Genomic DNA, 16,361 nt, shown 5'->3' on the forward strand with positions numbered 1-16,361 from the left:
GTTGGGGTGAGTAGAGGGCACGATTAGTGAACTTGTTTGTTCTGTTGGTCTGATCTGGGCTGGGGGGCATTCAGCGCCTCTTCCCACACAACATTCCACATGATGGCACCCAGACTGACAACATATGCTCTCCCTCTGATTCAGAGCTGGATAAAAATAAAACTCACTGTCACAAGGCACCAGATTGGGAAATAGGTTACCAATTGGCATAGTAGTGCTGTGAGCTCTCACAGTAAAAGGGAGTGGCCCCATTTAGTATCAAAATGTCACTCAGTTTTTTTTTTAAGGAGACCCATTTCACAATCCATACATTTCAGAGATTGTGTTCACTGCTTTGAGATTCTTCTGGCTTAATTTTTCAGGATTTACTAGATACCTCTACAGATCGAGAGAATTAGTGTGGATTGAGAATATGAAAAAAATTGAAAACACTACTGCCTTTTTGTAGATAGTTGAAGTCTCTAGATTACAGCGACGCTGTCAATGTTGAAATGCAATGACTTGACAAATTTATATATTATGAGTCTTTTCTTTCTCTTCCTGCAGTATTTGATTGATAGACATAACTGACAGTGTGGCTTTTCTCTTTCGTCCTGTCTGTCTTTCCTCTTTCTTCACATCTCTCTTCCTTCCTATCTCTGTGTATATCTCTCTCCCTTTAGTCATGGTGAAACAGGAGCACAGAGACGAGCTGGATCTTGCTGCAGTACCCCCTATGTCCATGCCCCTGGCACATGCTGGCAGTCTGGTGCGCACCCAGCTGCCCTCTCCTGAGCAGGGCCACCCATCGGACAACCTTCTGTCCAGCTCTCCTCACAGCCTGGCCACAGGCTCTGGACCTGGCCTGCTACCCCTGCAGGCCCCCTGCCCCTCCCTGGGCTCCCCGTCTTTCCAGCACCTGCCTCACCTCCAGAGTCGTAGTTTGCACCACCCCGCTGCAGATTGCCACATGACGTTCCACCCGAGCTCTGCTCCTGCTCCTCTTCCTGCTCCTCCCCGACCCTCTTACCAGACTATGCAGCACAGTCATGGTCATAGCCTGCCGTTCAATGGCCAGTCCAGCCTTCCTCCTCAGGGCTACGAGAGGATGCCCTTTCAGCAGAGCCCCAGTGCAGCATCACACCCAATGGCTATGGGGATGGTGTACCCCTCCTCCCCTTGCTCCTCCCCGTCAGCTCCCTCCTCTTCGAGCACTAATCCTATTGCTGGGTCTCCCCAGAACCAACAACCCCTGCTCAACCCCTCATCCCCACACCTCCACACACTTGGAGGCTATCACTGCTCTCCAAATCCCACCCAGGCTCCCTCTCCCGGTGGTCACCCACTTGTAGGGCAGCACTCCTCCCAGCTGCAGAGGGCCATGGGCTACCACCCAGTAAGTCAAAGGTCAGCCTCCTGCCCAACGCCATCCAGCGCCCCTCCACCACGGATGATCCCCTCTCCCCACTCTGGGCCTTCCTCCCCTCAGCTCCACTCACTGCCCTACCAGTCTCCCACCCCCTCCTCCCCAACTTCAGGTGGCAGTCCTCTGGGGCCCCTTCAACAGCAGCCTTCTCCCCAGGCTACAAGTCCAGTCATGGCCAGCCTGTCCCCGGCAGCAGCGGGTCCTATGGTTCACCCTCTAAGCCCTCAGGGACCCTTTCCTTTGGACGGGGAGAGGCTGAACATCAAGCAGGAGCCAGAGGAAAGGGAGCCCACTTTCCGCTCGATTGGCCTGCAGGACATCACGCTGGACGATGGTAGGACCACTACAAAAATGTTTTTCTTTTTTTTAGTCGAAGGGTCGGTGTCCCTGCCGATGTCTTTAATAATCAGGGGTTCACAGAGTGCCATTTAGAGCAATAACATCAACCATTTTAGAACTACCTCCCTTCTCTACTTTGATTGTGCAGTACATGAAAAGTTAGAAATAAGAGCCAGGATGTCGATGAAAAGTTTAACTTACTTTAAGTTGAATCTCGTGGAAGCAGTCACACACAGGCACACAGACAGGGCAAACATAAACCGATAATCTAAAACAGTTAAAAACAATTATAAGAGAAGGTGGACCTCAAACAAAGACACTAAGTGGACACCCGTTGTCACCCCATCTACCTTTCACTTCGTTTACTTGTGGTTCTTACCCTATGTACAGTATGTCTGTCTTGCTCTGTGTGTAATTAATGTCTCTTTTTTTTTTAACTTCGACGCTCATTCTCCAGTTTTGTCAGTCCAGTCTTTCTGCTCTCATTATCACATTTTCCTTCCTCACCCTGTCCTTTAACACGAGATATATAGAGCACAGCCATCTGTGATCAATCTCATTTTCAGTCTAAAACAAGCGACCGCCGAGGGATTAAATTTACCCTACAATATGTGACTCGCAAGATAAATTTGTATCTGATGATGTAAAACAATACAGAGCACCAGTTGTTGCATTTTCATGGGGCTGAAACCTTGATGCCTGATTACAGTGATAGCGTTTCATCTGTCATTGCAGTGCACAGTTGTGTACACAGGTTCATTACTGGGGGGTCCTGTGACTTGGTATTGGGTAACATAGACACCATAGGACTGATAACTATAGTATCATATTAAAGGGCCTAATTGTAAACCGCTAAGCTTCTATATCTCTGGCAGCAGTTTGGAGATTAATTGCACTTTGTGTTTTTTGACTCCTCGGAACGGGGGAGAGGGAGGGGATAGCATCATTTTGAGACTGAAAACAGAGGCCACAGTTGTGTGCTGCTGCAGTAATTACATCCTGTGTGTGTGTTTGAGTGTATGCGAGAGTGTGTGTACATGCGTTAAAAACTCTAATTAGGATGCTCAAGAGAACTTGTTGACTTAACAATTGACCATGAAGTCAGCGCGTGCATTTAGCAGCTTTATTCTCTCATCCATGACCTCTAGTTCTGTACTGAAAATATGTTCCTTCAAGCTGTTCTAAATCATCTACCTCCTTATCTGCCATTCAGAGCCTTGCATGGTTTTTTTAACCCCAGTGCCATATTCAAATGAGGGTCCTTAAGGTTTAGGGTTAATAAATAGCCTGGTGAAGCTGTGTCAGGTAGGTGGGATGTTGTGTGCTAGCAAAGGTCGACCTAATTAACACAGGGCCATTGTCAATAAGTCATGTGTGAAAGACCAACAACCACTTCATTCATCAGTGCATAATACTCATGCATAAACACACTCAAATACACATTTAAGGATGTAATTTGTGCAAAAAAGCCTGATGACAAAGCTTTTCCCTGCCTCATTTTCCCACAGCCTCACATGTGAATGCATGTATTCACAAATCACATGTTTACTCATACATTTTTTGCACAAAAAGGTAACTCAGATTTAGTCGGTCTCTCTCACTATCACTCAGGCATAGACAGACAGACACACAGCCACTGTGAAAGAAGCTGGCTGCACTCACACAAAAAGTGTGAGAAAAGTTTGTGAGTAGCACGGTTCAGCTGGGAATGTAAGCTCTCCCTTTGAGCCTGTGGCTAAAAATAGCTTTCTGTGCCAGCCCAGCTCTGTAGGCCATATTTTGAAGTAGCAACATGGAGCTTCACCCAGCTCCGAGTTTTAAGAGGTCACAGCCCACACTCTTAAGTAGACCGTATTCACACCAGTTTGACAGACAGACAGATCAGATGGACAAACATATGTAAATATAGAGTACCGCAACTGTGCATAGATTCATATTGCATAAAAGATGCACATGTACTGCATGCTGGCTGATTAAAGTTGTTATACATTCATAAGTAATCCAGAATGATACCTTAAAGCAGTTACACATAATTAACATTTTAAGGCAGTGTATATTACCACCAGGGCTGGCTGTGTGATTAATTTTGCTAAAATAGGAGATACCAACCTTCTGATCTACAATTACTGTAACTAAAACCACCATCAGCACGTCACTCTTTTTACAGAGGCTTTAGACATTTGAGGTTGAGGTAGCATTACCTTCCGTCTCTTCAGCACCTCATTTTCACTCCATTAACTACATCGTTAAGTAAAACATTCAATGTGTTTTGGAAAATTTGTCTTTAAACAGCTTTCTGACCTGTAGAATGCTAAGTCTTAATCATTATTTTTGCATGATATCATATGTTGTTAATACACAAAATAAACTACTGCAGTAGTATCACAGACTTGTGTCAGCAGCATGACAAAGAATACAAATATGAGTATGTAGAAAACTGTTCTGGTTAGCAAGCAGATGGCCCTTGTGACGCACACCAGAGCATGCTTGAGATGTGTGTGTCTGTGTGTGTGTGTGTGTGTGTGTGTGTGTGTGTGTGTGTGTGTGTGTGTGTGTGTGTGTGTGTGTGTGTTGTGTGTGTGTGTGTGCGTGCGTGCGTGCGTGTGCAAAGCAGTCGACACAGGAGGTGAGAAGGCAGACTGACAGACAGATGGACAGACAAGTTCAGCATCCAACCCCACTACATGGTCACTCAGCAGAGACATTCAGTCTGAAATTTACTTGGCAAATGGGATTAAAGTGAAGTGTAAAGTTGAAAATGTAATGCTTTTTACAGTATATACTGTATAGGTCAAATTCTCCTTGAAGATGTGACATTTACAGTGAAACTGGCCTTAATCCAAATATAAGAATGTTTTGAAATTAATACAATTTGAAAGTACAGCTGATAGCCCAGCAAGGATTAATTTTTAATAAAAAAAAAAAAAAAAGACTGAAGAAGGCATTAACAAAAGCATTGAACTGGAAAAAGCAACAAAGCAGCATGTGATGCATCTCAGTGTCACCAAAATGTGCAGCCTGTAGTATTTCTTCTGCTTTGATGTCTGAGTCAAAACAGATCAAAGTTAGGTTGGGTGTTGCCATCATGAAATATTATAAAAGACAGGTTTTTCATGGTCACTGTTTGGCACATTTGGTGTAGAGACCATGGCGTGTCAGTACCTCAACAAAAAAACAAATAAAGGCTCTGTTCACTTTATTCCCATTAAAGGATTTAGGATCGGATGATTGATAGAATATTAGGATTGTTTTTATATTTATTAATGTCTACCGTCTGTCCCCAGTGTTGCTGTCGGCCAGCTTTGCCTAACCCCTGTAAACTTATGTGTTTTGGCAGGCTACAGTAGTTGTTTCAAGACTGGGCTCTCCTGTGATTACAGCAGTTATGGTGAAAGAATCTGAAGCTCTTCTTCCTCCGACCCATGCATTTAACCAAGTGACGAACCCTATGTTTACAGAGTATGGATGGGAAAGGATAGCATGTGTGTGATTGTACGTGCATGCGTGTAAGAAGTTACTGTAGTGTCAGTAGTGTGCGCAGTGTGTGTCCACAACAAAAGCTGGTCTTTTGTTGGCCCTTCCCTGCCAAAATGCACAGCTGCCCTAAACTGCGAGCAAATCTTTCAGGAGCTTTTTTAAGAATAGGCCAAGCCCTGCTGCCTGCACGCCTTGAAAGAGACACTAACACAGTAATGGCACAAATGCCCGCATACAAGGAGCGACATTAGCATTGTCCTGTAGATGTAATTAGCATTATCCTGTCTTTGCAGTGAGCTAATCTTTTAAATATACTTTTTTATTGTTCTTTTCTTATGTCTTTACCAGGTAAGAGTCTTTGTAGAAGTAGACTCTATTCTGAACTTTAAATATGAGGCTACATCCAGTTTAGCTATCTTAGCTTAGCATAAAGACTGGAAACAGTGGGATAAAGCAAGCCTGGCTTCCTCTAAACGAGAAAAACACCTACCAGCACCTCTGAAGTTTTGTAGTTAATATGGTATTTTTTTAATCCATACAAATAAATTGAAGTGTAAAAATTACACGTTGTGGTTTATCGGGGGTTATGTGCTCTCTGTTTCTTAGTGGGAAGCAGTCACTTCATGAAGTCTAAGATTGCCCTTCTAAAATTACAACTTGGTGTTTTAAAAAAGATATTATGTGTTCATTAGTAAGCTTTAGAGGTGCCAGTATGTGGATTTGTTACCTTCAGATAGAACCAGGCCAGCTGCCCCCCCTCCCCGTTTTCAGTCTTTTTCAGTCTAACCGGCTGCTGACTGTGGCTTCATATTTATCAGACAGATATAAGGGTGGTGTTGATTTTCTCACGTGAATCCTGCAAAGTCAAACTATTGATTTAACATCAAGAGTAGCTTTTGTAGTGTGAAAAGCTGGTCAGCACTGCCAATCCTACTGAGAATCAACAGCAACATCCCAGTCTTCACAGTTTTAAATCTCCTTCAACTCATGGGTATCTGCTCTCTGCCCACAATCCGACCATACGCTCCCTGAATGTTGCAAAATGGCTGAGAGCCGTAAATGAGTACAACAAGTGAGTGGTGAAGAGGTTAAAATCAGAGCAATCCACAAAAACACTTGGATACTTCTCTCAGAAGTTGGCCGACCAGGCCCCCTGGAAAAAAAGTCAGTGAATACTGGATTTACATTTGACAGGTTGCGAGAAATACAACTCCGGGTGTATGCCAAACAAAACCAAACACGAAATTAGACTTGGAAATGACCTTTTATTGTTGGCTACCTTCGTAATTTATCTTGATTCTCATTTTCCTTTGGAAAGGCCTGAAACCTTTATTTCACCTCCGTAGATGTTTTTCCCTTCTGCAAATGCACCTGCTTCATTAACTGGAACTGTTAACTCCTTTAACTGTAAATTAAAGGCATTTACAGTAAAAGCACTGAATGGTTGGCAAAGCTGGCTGAGGAGAATTTATATGAAACATTTGAGTCACTGGTGAAATTGCATCAGACAAACTAGTTTGGTCATAAATCTGATATTTGTCAGCGTGTGTACACAACCAGGAAGAAATGTTAACATAACTGTAGTTCATTTAACTGTGATTATTTGTATGAAACAAGAAGATATAAATCATGCTTTTTTGTGTGTGTTCGTGTGTGTATACAACCATCTTAGTCAGAGGTTTCATGCTACAATTAGCCAACCATAACAGAGTGATAACGCATAACTCCTGATTTGATGGCATGAAAAAACAACAGTGGAAGGAAAATACGTTTCAATCGAAAGCTACTGCTGCTGCTGCTTCTGCTGATCGTTAAAAACAAAGGCAAACATTTGCTGGTCTTTTCCCCTGAAACTAGGGGAAACTTACTTTCTGTGTCATCTTTCCATACAATTAAGGTCTTAGAGAGTGTAATGCAGAGGTCTTGGCAGAGGCTGGAGCATGGTGTGGAGACTGTTCCAGTGCTGCCTTTTTCTTTAGACGGGAGGAGGGGAAGCCTGGCAATGAGTCAGTTGGGATGAGAGCAACTTATTGACTCTTAGTTCATATTTCTGAATTAACACGTCAAATTATTATGAAAATTAATAGTGCTGTCTGTAATGTGGACTTTGCCAAGATTTTGTTTGTTGCGTTGGCTGCTCTTGTTACTCCTCCTGAGTGTCAATGTCGGATTTGTGCTTGTCAGCTAAGCATCGAGTGCCGGTGTTTGACCAGAAAATAAATACTAGTCATCACAGTTCTCATGGTGCACAAATGAGGACTTGACAGAGTATGGTGAAGTAGATTTTACTCCCCCTAGTAAATGCAGAGCTGCTGAAATGTGTGTGTGTGTGTGTGTGTGTGTGTGTGTGTGTGTGTGTGTGTGTGTGTGTGTGTGTGTGTGTGTGTGTGTGTGTGTGTGTGTGTGTGTGTGAGTGATTGTGCGTAAACAGTAAGGTTTTCTGAGCTTTTGGTGAGTCACCTTAGCATGTGGCTGTTAAGTCACCACCATATCTTGTTTGATATCACTTAGTGCAGGAAATACTATTTTTCCAAACTCTACCTTTACACTTTTTTGAAAACCAAATGGTTAGTTGATCAACAGAAAATTAATCTTCAACTATTTCTTAAGCAAAAATAAAAATGTCAGCCTCTCATATAGGAAGATTTGCTGCTTTCTTTGTCCTGTGTGTTAGTAAATTGAATATCTTTGGATTTTGGACTGACAAAAAGCTATTTGAAGATTTCCCCTTGTGCTTTAAGAAAAAGAAGATATTTTTCACTATTTTCTGATATTTTATTTAATTTTAGTCCAAAAAAAGAGATGATGAAAATAATCAGTTGCATCTCTGCTGTTGTATATGGAAACAGGAAACATTAACCAAAACTCTGTTAAAGTGAAAAAAAAATATCAGATTTTTTTTTCCTGACCCATCACCACCACCCATTAAACATCACGAAAAGATAAAATGTAATTATGGTTTTGACACCAGAAACTCATCAGCTTCATTCTCTCTGCTGATACGGTTTGTACTATTAACCATTGTAGCAGGCTTTGTCGATCCCCCCAGGCAGCCATTCGGGCTCCAGTGGTTTCCATCTGATAACCCAGTCCTGTGGTCATCTGCTGAGTGGAGACACTATTCTGTGTCCTGGATCAAAGACTGGAGTCTTGTGAATCACTTACCGTCAGATCAAATGGGAAATCCACTGATGATTCACAGAGATGAGTGACTTTGAGAAACTGACTTTTTACCGAGCCTCTCTGGTGTACTCTGTGCCATCACCCACTCATTCAGAAAAGGGTCATAGGGCAGCAGCAGAGTTTAAAGAGTGAACCAGAAAAAGCCTCATTGAGCAGACCTGGAGGATTTCAATACAAATTCCGTCAACTGACCATCTATTTCCAACGTGTGCGATCGCTCAGTGGATTTTTTCTTCATGATTGCTCTCATACCAAAGGCTTTATGAAGACATATGCATGTCATTGCAGGGCCCTGTGAGTGGAAACTGTGTGCTTTGTATTCCCTCTTGCAACCAAGTCTCGCCTCTTTCTGTTCCCTTTGCACAAATGTTTTCCATTGTGGCATGTTGTCTTCATTTGCTGGACTGAAGTATCAGTCAGTCTTCGAGTTATTTGCTTTGGCTGCTCTGCCAGAGTAATGTTTTTTATACCTGGGTCAGAGAACTTTTTTCAGTGTGTCTTAGAGGGTTATGATAATTACCCATTTTCCATTTCAACAGTAGACATGTTTATCGTACTCAATGTCCATCTGCCTATTTCACCTCTGCTTTGCTTTATGGAAATCTTTTCAATATGTAACCCTGGACTTGCACTTTAGAAATGAGATTACCCAATCACAGAGGTCTCCAGGGTCTTCAGGGAAATTACAGAAGCCCCTGACCCCAGTACATTTAGCATAGTTAGATTTGACAATAAATTATTTTCTAGCGTAACAGTTTATTTTTAAAGTCTGCAAAAAAGTGTCTGTGTGACATTTCGTTGCCAAATTTTTTGTGACAGTTTCTTTTCAGGGTTTAGGGGTTATGTCTTTCCCCCGCACAGTTTTGTGAAATTAATCTGAACCCTGACTCTCACTGATGAGTACTGACAATCGGTAGCAGTGCTTAACCCAACAAATGACTGTAACTAGCCTATTTCACGGAGATTTAAGCCTTCCCCTGTTTCCTCTGCACTGAAAGGCACATGTTCCCCTGTATTCATTCGGCTGTAGAGTGAGTAAATTACCACCGTTGCTTGAGAAAATGTCACATTACGTGAAGAGGTGTGTTCCTAAAGATCAGGATTAACATTTTTATAATAAAATGTGTCTGCATGGTGAAAAACTGCCTTGCTGCCAAACCAACATCTTAAATCATACAAGCTCACATGTGAAGCAGCAATCTGTTGTAAGCCTAGTGGTAGAACTACTAGCAGCTAGCACCTGCAGTAGTAGTAGTCGGCTAACTTCAGATGTATATTTTGACTAGGGAGCCCCCCTCCCAGTCATCTGCAGAGGATCTCCCTTCGTTGGAGCCATTCAGAGCCACGCTTACTACACCAGCATTCTGTCGCAATGTCATGAACAATACCAGTAAATCTGAGAAAACACTATCAGCATATGAAACTTGTCACCGGTTTTGCTCGACTCAAACCTCTCTTTCTGTTCTGGATCACTGATGTGTGGAGCTCCAGCTTGAATTAAATCGTAGTAACTCAAGCATAGATTATCTATCGCTCACTGATACGGGAAAATGAACCCTCTGTTCAGTGTGAAATACTTGTAACTACCCCTTTTTTGTCAAATGATTGAACTTTTTCTATGGTATAAAACTTTTTTTCCTATAGGGAGAAAATTAAAATTAATTCCTTCCTCAGTAGGTTGCTGGCATCCAGTCAAAGGGAAAACAACAAAGAATATTAGACATAAACGTTCACAGGTGCCGTCTCATCTTTTGCATTTTAAGCCTGTTTTGAGACTGTGATGGAAATTCACTTCCAGATAACTTCTTCCAAACAGCCAACAAAACCACATTGTCCAAATTTACTTAGAGTGCAGCTGTAATATCGAGAGTAAGCCTCACAATGTTTTCTGACAGATTGTGTGAAGAAACCTCTTCTGCCACCGTTATTCTTTTTAATGAGAAGAACGAGTGAATCAGATTGAGAGGGATTAGTCTAAAGCTGCATTTGATCGAGTCATGGGCTTTCAGGTTGTTTTATGCTAATTGCCCTCAGCAAGTCTCTCCTGAGTTATATTATCAGTCGATAGGTTAATGTTTGCCTACGCAGCAATCTAATCAGAGTAGCGGAAAGTGATATGTTTTTGCAGACGCCCACTTGTTGTCGGTCTGTCGCACTTCACACTACGTTGCTCATATTCCTGTGGTGCTAGAGCAGATTCACTCCCATGAATCCACTGTGCTACAGAGTTTACCACTTAACATTTCATCTGTGCAGGTGGCTTCATGGCAGACCATTAAATGTCCCTCCGAGATTGACCCACTCATTTAATTTATCGAAGTGTTGAAATTAGAGCCTTTTTACATGCCGTGTTCAATTTTGAAAATTAAGTGTAGATCCATTGAAGGTCTTTTATAAATTTGTTCTGTGTTAACAGTGTTAGGAGTGAAATATAACACATTTCTCAGCTAGATTTCACTGAGTCAGTGTGGAGCTGGGACAAAAGAAGCCCAGTTACTGGCGTTTTCATCTTATCAATACAGCTGCTCTGCTGTGCCCAATGCTCCTTTAACACTAGTAAGGTGCTGCTTATTTTGAGCAGTTGCACACTTGTCTTTCAAAAGGTCATGCCCTTTAAAGGGGATCTGTAGTCCTCAATCACAGTTTTATGTCACCGATGGAATTGTCTGACAAAGTGATAAAATTAACAACTTGTTGTATATTATACCTCAACCGTCTATATACAAAGGTAAATGTTTGCTTTGATAGTCACAGTGTAGTCTCATAAGTGCGTGGCGGTGCTGTGTGTGTGTGTGTGTGTGTGTGTGTGTGTGTGTGTGTGTGTGTGTGTGTGTGTGTGTGTGTGTGAGAACATGTTTGACATGGGAAAGGAAGAGCCTCCCACGCTAACAGGATGATGTGAGTGATGGTGGCCAGACACAAAAGCAAGCAGCAGAAAACACAAATAAAACAACAGAATGTTCACCAAGACTTAGAAGTAAAATGGTTGGTCCTGTGACAAAGAGTGTGCAAAAATGAATGAGGGGTGTAATGGAAAAACATAATTAATACCCGCGCACTGTAGTTTGAGAAAAAGGTGATGAAACAGAGAAACGGGGTGTAAGCCATCACGTTGATGTAAAGATTACACTAAGATTTTATAATAGAATGTCTTAATAAACTGATGAAGGTTGTAGTAATATTTTCATTGACTACATTTGTTTCATGGATGTGTAGTTAAGCGCTCAAGTCGCTCTGTGTGTGTGTGTGTGTGTGTGTCATCAAATTTAAATAGCTTCTTTTTTCTCATGAAACACAGACTTGGTTGGGTTCACTTGCTCATCGTTGACTGACTCACCCTCTGCCACCTTTTTTTTTTAAACTGAGTTACAGTAAAACATTTTTTTATTATGGCCTGGGGATGTGCAATTTACAGCACGGTTGCACAAATGGACAGATATATAGTATGTGGTGAAGAAAAGGAGCTTCGTTCTGACTGTCATGTACAGACAGGTCTGGTTTTAAATCACCCGGTGTCAAACTGGGCCCAAGGTTGCTACTGCAGCCTCCCAAACCAGTTTGCCCAGCCTTATTTCTGCACTCCGTGCCTCTGACCTGTCATCATCACCTTTGAAACACGTAAGAGAAATCACACTAAGAAGTCACGGAACTGAAACCAAACACATACATATTGTTAGAGTAGAAAAAAACATTCACATAACATTTTCAATAAATTCCAAACAAATGAAAGTTTTCTCTCTCTCTCTGTCTTTCTGTCCTCATGTCCTTCCTCACTGTGTCAAAGCATCTTAAATTGATCTACTTCACGGCTGCAGTTTTTACGAGCTCCCTGCCATGTCTCTTGTGGTCCCAGTGTGAATACTGAATGGAGGCTGCAGATGTAAAATAATCCCGCACGCTGGCTGAAAATAAATAGAACACAAAAACAGGCAACAGCGCAGAGAAAGAGTTATCTGTTATTTATTTAAAATCAGGCTCCAACTGAGTCGGTGGAGTAATTAACCTCGCTGTGCCTGAGTGCCTCTCTGGGCTCTTTTTTTTTTTTTTAAACAATGGATTGGATTTACACGTTTGCCGTGCTTACGAAACCCATGAACAGGCCTGAGGTAATGTACCGAACCACCATTAAAGCTCTAATGAAGTAACGGACAGCCCCTGCTGGTTGGCCGGCCTCACAGGAGTGGGTTTTTAAGGGGTCAGTGTGTATCGTTTCTCGGACTCAAATAAAGGTCAGAACAGGCACATTTAGTGAAGGCAGTAGTTTCTGTCGGGAGTTTTTATATCTCATGTCAGAGCCATGGCTTTGTGTCCTTTAGTTTTGCCAGTCTGTTTGAGTTTTTCCACTTTGAGCTCTTGGCTGTCTGAGTTTGAGCTTTCCGTCTTGTGAGGAACTCGGGGTGGAACAACACTGCCCTCTGATGGAAAGAGATGTGTAATGTATAGAATGTAAAAAGTGCTTCCACGAAGCAAATGTAGGTAGTAATAAGTGTTTTTTTGTGTGTTTTTTTTCTCTTCACAGTGAATGAAATCATCGGCAGAGACATGTCCCAGTCTCCCAGCGCCCACGGTCCTCCATCGGCACACAATCAGTCATAGCTCAGCCCTCTCTGTGGCCCCCGACGCAGCTTTTTGGCTCATGAACCATCCCCTCCAGCTCTTTCCTCCGCAGCTCCTCAGCTCCAAAGGGGACCCTGCTCCCGGCCAAGGTCCCGGTCCTGTGTGCAATTGGACAAGAGAGCAGGAGGAGACAAGACTGCGGTCAAAGACAGAACACGGTTGGGGATTCTGTTAAAGCCTCATGGACCTGCTAGACCACCAGCCTGACAAGAAGACACCCTCATTTGTCACATCCGATTTCATTTGAAACTGTACAGGTTTTCCTATTTAGAGACATAGACAAAGACTTCACCACTTAGATTAAACAGAAAGGTGAGCAGGAGAATACGGCCATGTCGCTTTACACCGAGGGTGAATGGTTGGAGCGAGAGTGAGCAGCTGTCCCCTGCTCAGAGCTGTCCCTTAGCTCTCAGATCTCAGGATGTGACCCCCCATCCCTCTTCAGTAGGTGTGTGCCTGACCCTTCACAGCACTGCTGTCCTCTCGACCAGTCAGCGCTCCGTGAGTTCAGCGCGCTCACATTTCGAATAACTTTCTGTGATGGAGACAAGACAACAGTGCTTGTTGTCGTCCATCTCTCACCAGCATCGACCTTCATGAAGGAAGACGTCTTGAGGCATAGAAGAATAAGAGAGATTCGGGAGCGCAGAGTGTTGTCCCAGCGAGCCCGAGCTGGGGTTCAGCGGCGCTCTGAAGTTCAAGACTTTCTCAGACGACATTTTTATAAACATCGGTGTACTGCAACTTCCAGGATGCTACAAAACATTCTGGGTTTGCCCGAGTGAGGAGCACAAAAAGTGTGACGTGACCTGAGACGGCGTGGCAAAAGTAATCACACACTTGGCAGTTGGAGACTTTTAGACCTGAAAACTCAATTATTAGCTGTAAAATTTGATCACCACATTCAAATCAAACCAAGCTGTTGGGCTAAATAAGTAAAAGGTTTTGTTTTTTTGTTTTTTTTTTTGCTCATGGCTTAGTGATGACGGCACTGTCTACTCCTTTTAAATAGTAAAACCATTCAGGTCTGGAGTGCAGCAGAGAGGAACGAGGTCCTCTGGTGCTGGTCTGGGATCTGCAACCTGCAACATTCCACAACTTTTAGTAACCTTGCAGCTGTGTAGATATCTGTACATGACCCCCCGCTCCTCTCCACTCTTCCTCCCTCTGTCCCCTCTGTTTCCTCTGTATCCCCTCCCTCTCCTGCATTTTTCTGTATCGTCAAGTTGAACAAATGCCTTAACATTTAGCAGCTTTGAATGGTAGCGAAAGCTTTTTGTTCCTCTTGTTTTGCACACCTGGCTTTGAGTTTGACTACTTTCATAAACAGATGTATGACTCGGGTCGTGTGGACATGATTTCTTGAATCCTGATGAGGTGGGATTCAGAACTGAGTTAACCCTCCTGATCATTTTCATCCAAAGATATTTGAAGATGCCCCTTATTTCCATGTTACATAGAGGTATTTTTATTCATCCACAGAGACAGACCTCTCTGCCTCCAAAGTTTCTTTTCATGCAATAGCTCCCCAGATCTCCCAGGGGCCTTTGTGTGCCTTCTGTTTCCTTACAGGCACCATACCAGTCACAGTATGACAGCCTAGGTGACATTTAATGGGAAATAATCAGATAGATGTTTTAAAAGTATTTTGTACATAAAGATGTCTGTATAATGCATTTGCATATTGACCCCCCCCCCCCAATTTCTGTAAAGAACAAGGTAAAATCCCAAAGTCTAGAGAACAACATCTGTTCAACATCTGACGTAGCAGGGTCTTCCAAATCCCCCTGTTTGCAACAATCAATATTTGCTGTCCACAATCAAAGACTTCTCCTCAAACGGTGCGATGCAGTCATTCATATTTCCTGTTCTGCCAGATATGCAGTGCCTGTATGGCAGCAATAACACAGTCTTGAGAAAAGAGTATTTTCGGGCAGGTGTCTAGTCAGGAATGATGAGGATGTGAACAGACAGATACAAATTCTGGTTTGAAGATTTCTTTTGGCTTTTTTGCCTTAAGCTTGACAATGATGCTCCTGCCTGTGAGAGCTGAGGAGTGTCGCTTACGACGGTTTGAAGTCAGTTTCCAGGTGAAAATGATTCTGCTATGCATTAAAATTCTGCCTAATGCCTTTAAAAATGAGGGGAAAAAAGACAAAAAAAGACCTTGATGCCTATAGAAGTAGACTGTAGACTTAGATGCTTGACGGATTCTGTTAGTGTGCTGGATTTGTCCATCAGCCAATCTGCCTTGTCGAGGACACAGTGTAAGCATGTTAATAGGTTCAGTTATGTGTGTGTGTGTGTGTGTGTGTGTGTGTGTGTGCGTGCGTGCGTGCGTGCGTGAGTGTGTGGACGGATGGTTGAGGTTTGTACCAAATACTGTATGCAGTGCAGGGGACAGGGATTTTAAGAGTCCTATTTTCAACAACAGAAGCACACACATGTATTTAGGCTATGCAATCTATAAGAAGCAAATGTGAGATATGATATTAAATATGAGGAATGAGATTATAAACTATTTGTAATGTTGCTTATGAACTTCACAGAGCTGAAAGAAAAAAATAAACATTCAGATAGTGAGAGTATCATGTCACTATGTAAACTATTAGGATGCCTTAACTCTTGTTTGAAAACCAGTTTGTCAGTGTGTCTGTATGCTGTTCTGGGTTGATTTTTTTTTTTTCTTTGTTTTTTTTCCCCATGACTAAGACATAAGTCAGTAACTATTGTTGTTGTTGTTGTTGTTATTATTGTTATTATTATTATTGTTGTTATTATTACTATTTTTATTGTTATTTGTTTTTGGGGGACACAGGGTGGACATTAAGGGGTTGGGTGGGAGAAGGGAGATGGCTTTTTTTGCATATAAAGCTGGTTCTGCAGCTTGAAAGACTTGAGTCAACAAAAAATGAAACAAAACCAGCATTGACAGTAAACTCTGGCTGCCGTCCTCTTCTGTCACAACCAAAGACCGAACAATATGTTCCCGTTTTACATTGTGGTAAAGCAACAGAGACTGTACAACTCTATTTTTGATACTTTGAAATGGATGTCATTCCTAAAAGGTTGGGGACATGTAGGAGTATTGCGAATATATATATATATATATATATATATATATATATATATATACACATATATATATGTATATATATGTGTGTGTGTGTGTGTGTGTATACATATATATATATATATACACACATTAAAAAATATATATACACATTAAAATATATATATATATATATGTATTTATATATATATATTAATATATATATAAAAATATATATATATATTGAAATACTTGTAAAATAAAAGGGAAATACAGGTTTAGCTGATG

The 16,361-nt window shown here is 42.1% G+C and overlaps 1 protein-coding gene across 1 annotated transcript in view; it reads left to right on the top strand.

The window, feature by feature from the left end:
• Positions 1-16,110, top strand: part of nfatc3a (nuclear factor of activated T cells 3a) — a 66,070-nt gene extending 49,960 nt beyond the window's left edge. The window contains exons 9-10 of the mRNA XM_040128487.1: positions 663-1,739; positions 12,924-16,110. Coding sequence (XP_039984421.1) covers positions 663-1,739; positions 12,924-13,000 — 1,154 coding nt within the window. The 3' untranslated portion in view covers positions 13,001-16,110. The remainder of the gene's footprint in view (positions 1-662; positions 1,740-12,923) is intronic.
• Positions 16,111-16,361: the final 251 nt, after the last annotated feature.

This window comes from Xiphias gladius, chromosome 1, assembly GCF_016859285.1.
Source record: "Xiphias gladius isolate SHS-SW01 ecotype Sanya breed wild chromosome 1, ASM1685928v1, whole genome shotgun sequence".
In the NCBI taxonomy this organism is placed as follows: Eukaryota; Metazoa; Chordata; class Actinopteri; order Istiophoriformes; family Xiphiidae; genus Xiphias; species Xiphias gladius.